General features: G+C 37.1%; 2 protein-coding genes across 2 annotated transcripts in view; one reads left to right on the top strand and one right to left on the bottom strand.

The window, feature by feature from the left end:
• The window catches only part of LOC106870689 (ragulator complex protein LAMTOR2), a 16,816-nt gene extending 16,522 nt beyond the window's left edge, over window positions 1–294 (bottom strand). The window contains exon 1 of the mRNA XM_014916848.2: window positions 274–294. Coding sequence (XP_014772334.1) covers window positions 274–279 — 6 coding nt within the window. The 5' untranslated portion in view covers window positions 280–294. The remainder of the gene's footprint in view (window positions 1–273) is intronic.
• The window catches only part of LOC106870688 (protein ecdysoneless homolog), a 37,577-nt gene that overhangs the window by 2,522 nt on the left and 30,526 nt on the right, over window positions 1–4,529 (top strand). The gene's annotated exons all lie outside the window — the stretch shown is intronic.

Raw genomic sequence — 4,529 nt, 5'->3', positions numbered from 1 at the left:
TGTGTGTGTGTATATATATATATATATATATATATAAATATATATATATATATATATATATGTGTGTGTGTGTGTGTATTATGCATACATGTATAGTCATTCTATTTTGTATTGAAGATGATAAAACTTCATTAACTGCTATATATATATATTTATGTATGTATGTATGTGCATTGGATATATACAGGCTGGTATGCAGAGGGATACTAATGGCTATATCGTTTACTCCAGAGAAAAGCCATAAAATAAAACATTCATGTTGACCATACGTACCAACATTACTCTCTTCCAATTGCACCATCACAACTTTTATTATGATGGCCTCCAGTAGAGGTACTTGACATTTTTTGACTACGTTACTTGTTCTATGTTTTATAAGGGATCCTACTTGACGCAGTTGGGGAAAAGTTATAAGCATTGCATCCTTTGGACTTCGTGTTTGCTTTGCAGTGGTTGCCTGTATGAAGTGAACCTGTCGACCGGTTGGACAGCAGATGATTGATGTTAAGATACCTTCATGAATGAGAAAGGAAACATAGGACTAGAAAACCTCGTTGCTGGTGATGCATTGTCCTTGCTGGAGTTGGGTAAATTTCTTGTGGTAGAGCAAAACACTAACGTCAGATCCTTTGATCTGCGTATTTGCAGGCATATTTGATAAGATTTGGTTTTTGAATTACTGAACTTGATGTGTCTTGTTCAGTTGTGGGCTGTAAGGAACTATGAATCTCTTATGAATTCCATGTTACCCAACCGAATTTTGTAGTTGGACAATGTGCTCTCCTGATGCTCTTCATTTGTAAGAGCAATAAGCATCTTCACCCGTCTCAGCCTCATTGACAAATGGTCTTCGAAACCATTTAATGAATTTATTGCTTTCCCTGCCAGGTGATTTCTTTTTGAGAGCACCACTGGAACTATGGACCAACTGGTTTTGAATGATACTTAAGAGCTCTTTCGTTCAATGTGGGTCTGAAAGCACCTGATGAAATCAATTTGATTTGAAGTTAATCATATTTCTAAACCAGATCAAAATGTGTGCATGTGGTAAGTCAGCTTTTTCTGTGGCGTTATTGATGAAAACATGATCTGTTGCCAATTTCTGGTAAAGGAAAAATTATATTTGGTCATGATCCTAATTTGAATTCACAAACTTCCTGCTTCAATTAAAGCTAGTTGTTATGTCATAATCTGCTGATTATGACATAATGGCTAACAGTTTTAGTTTTAATCAAGTCTTCTGCTAAAACTGTCACTTTGCTACATATTTGAGAGGAAGAGGGGCTGGAAATTAAGCAGAAAAGTGAAAGAGGTGTTAATATGTGAGAGTAACAGAAAAATTTCCAAGTTACAAGGACGTAAACGAAATAACACCAGTTGTTAAGCGATGGTGGTTGGAAACACAGACAACCTTCTATGCACACACTCACACACGCACACATGATGAGCTTTGGCAGAGTTTCCAGCTACCAGATTCACTCACAAGGCCTTGGTTGGCCCACAGCTATAGTAGAAGGCATTTGCCCAAGGTGCAGCACAGTGGGCCTGAACCCAAAACTCTGTGGTTGCAAAGTCAGAGAATTAATGATGATGATGATGGAGAGCAGAGTGGTGGAGGAGAAGGAAATAATTGTCTATTCCAAATTTTTTAGAACTAATTTCTTCAGCAGGAAGATCATCTGAATTATCTGAAGAAAAAACAGTAGAAGTAATAAGTTTTTGGATTACTTTTTAAAAGAAATTATCCAGAGATGCAGCTTGGGTTTCAGGGATCCAAAGCTATTTAACATTCTGTCAAAAAAACTCAGAGATTTATGAGGTGTAGGTGTGGAAATCTTCAAAGAATGTTTGGACAAATTTTTATCTGAAATCCCAGATAAACCCATATCATGGCAAGAGGCACAAAAAAGACCAGCTCCACTACTTCACCAGCAAAGAAATCCAATCATTCTGAAAAGTGGTGCTCCAGTATGGCCTCAACCAGTGACATAAATAAAAGCAAAGAGAGGATTTGCCCCAACCTGTTTTTCTGGACATTCCAAAAGTATTTGCAGTAATTTATGAGAAAAATAGTTTGTACCTGATTCAACTTCCTTTAACTCTTTTGATCTGAACCTACCTGAAGCCACTCCTGCTTCTATGAAACAAACTTCCTCTACGTTTAAACCTTCTATCAAATTTCCATATTAACAGATGTTCTAAGCACTAACTTAATAACGACAAGTTCCATTTTAGGAAAATTTTCATTATTTTCAAAATTAATAGAAATATAGTGAGAAAGGCAACAAACAATTCCTTCTCTGTGGTTAGTGTGTCTCTTGCTTTGGAATCATCATCATCATCATTTAATGACCGTTTTCCATGCTGGCATGGGTTGGACAGTTTGACTGAGGTCTGGAGAGCCAGTGGCTGCACCGGCTCCAATCTGACCTGGCAGTGTTTCTACAGCTGGATGCCCTTCCTAATGCCAACCACTCCAAGAGTGTAGTGGGTGCTTTTTATGTGCCACTGGTACAGGAGCCAGTCAGGTGGACCTGGCATTGATCAAATTTGGATAGTGCTTTTTATAGGGGCCAGTCAGTGGGTACTGGCATCGGCCACGTTCAGTTGGTGCTTTTTACGGGCCACTGGCACGAGAGCCAGTCGGGGTACTGGCATCAGTCATGTTCGGTCGATGCTTTTTATGTGTCACAGGCACGGGAGTCAGTCAAGCGGACCTGTCATTGACCACGTTTGGATGGTGCTTTTTACATGCCACCGGCATGGGAGCCAGTAACGGGGCAATGACCACAGCTATCATATTGGTTTTACTTGACTCAACAGGTCTTCTCAAGCATTTCATATCACATGACACATCAGGGGTACTCTTAACTGGGCCGGACATGCATGGTAAGGATTATAGACAAATGAAAGTAGCAGTTATGTACTTGTTTTACTAGAAAATTTTGATAATATCCAGAGCATTGATTCTATTACACTATATTTAATTAAAGAATAAAAAGTTTAGAATGGTATAACAATGCACTATAAAACAAAAAATGGACTATAGGAATTATTTATATCTTATTTTATTTAGCAATCTATACATCTTATCTAACAAGGGTATACCATCAAAAGCCACAAAACTGTAGAACTCGATTTGAGAAAGCTTCTCTTGTATGCATATAGTGCTAAAAAGCCCATAATTGAATCAGTAGCAGATGAAAAGCATCCCACAGTGGTAGTGGAATTGCTAAACCTGGGATTTCTGCAACATTGCATGTCATCAGTAGCAAGTATTAGCCACATTCTTAGAGAAATGTAGCATCTACTGATATTGAAAAACAGTGATTAATCAATCACTGGTGTTGTAAATAAATGGCAGGCTGAGTAAAATTTCTTAATTAGCAGAGGAAGCAAAGTGGTTCAGGTTAGCGTTGTGTTTGTCTCACTTAACCCCTAACCCAACAAAGACGAGTTAAGGTTGTCTTCACCCAATTTGTCTTTTTCAGAGTGTGACGAGTAAACTCGTTCAAAACATAATTTTAAGAACAGCCACAGACAAGTTTATATGTCAATTCTTGGCATTTATTTTTATTTTTTTTACAAATTACGCCCAGATGTCGAGCTCAGATGATGACAATGAGTAGGAACCTTCTATTAGACACTTGGATACATCAGATGAGAGATGCAACCATAAACAAAAGCAATAAGAAAATTCGTCCGAAAATGGAATGTTTTCTCCCAAAAAGTTGCCAGGGCAGGGGCTAATGTAGAATACATTATCAAAAACCAGAAAATGCTATTCTGAACCAATACTAATTCTGTTGCTAATAACGAATTTTTATTTTATTTATTGTTTTAGAATAATACAAGTAGAATCATTAAAGTTTCAAAAAAAAAAAAAAAAGAAAAAAACCAAATTTTTTTCATTTACTTTCTGAGTTCAAACTCTGCCAATGCCAACTTTGCCTTTCACCCTTCTGGCAAAGTCAATAAAATACAATACCAATCTGGAACTGGACTTATTTTAATTGACTGTTCTTTTCCTCCAAATTCCTGTCCTTTTGCCAGAATAAGGAACAGTATTATTACCATTTTATTCCTTTTTCAAGTGCTTTATTGATGTTTAGCGTGTATGTATGTATGTGTGTGTGTATTTATATATTTCACTTTCTCAATTAATAAGAAATGAAGTAAACAGTGTTTAGATGGTTTGCAGTGCTTCCAACAAAGCTTGAACTCATGAACAGTAATCAAAACCAAGGTTAACTGTGCCTCCCCTCCACACACGAGGTTTGTAATAAGTGACGGAGTCAATGAAAATAGCTGACACTCTTTGATATTTTGTTCATGGGTTAAATGGCACATTAACTCAGTGTTGAAATATTCAATATGAGACTCTATTGTTTTGTGGTGAATTTTGGAAAGGAAAATGACCTATGGAAAGAGGAATGATGTGCGTATGTGTGTGTGTGTGTGCATGTGTGCATGCATACATATGTATACACACACACACACACACACACACACACACACACACACACACA

Source organism: Octopus bimaculoides, chromosome 17 (genome assembly GCF_001194135.2).
Source record: "Octopus bimaculoides isolate UCB-OBI-ISO-001 chromosome 17, ASM119413v2, whole genome shotgun sequence".
Lineage (NCBI taxonomy): Eukaryota > Metazoa > Mollusca > Cephalopoda > Octopoda > Octopodidae > Octopus > Octopus bimaculoides.
The sequence above is the reverse complement of the archived record's forward strand: the minus strand, read 5'-3'. Positions and strand labels throughout refer to the sequence as shown.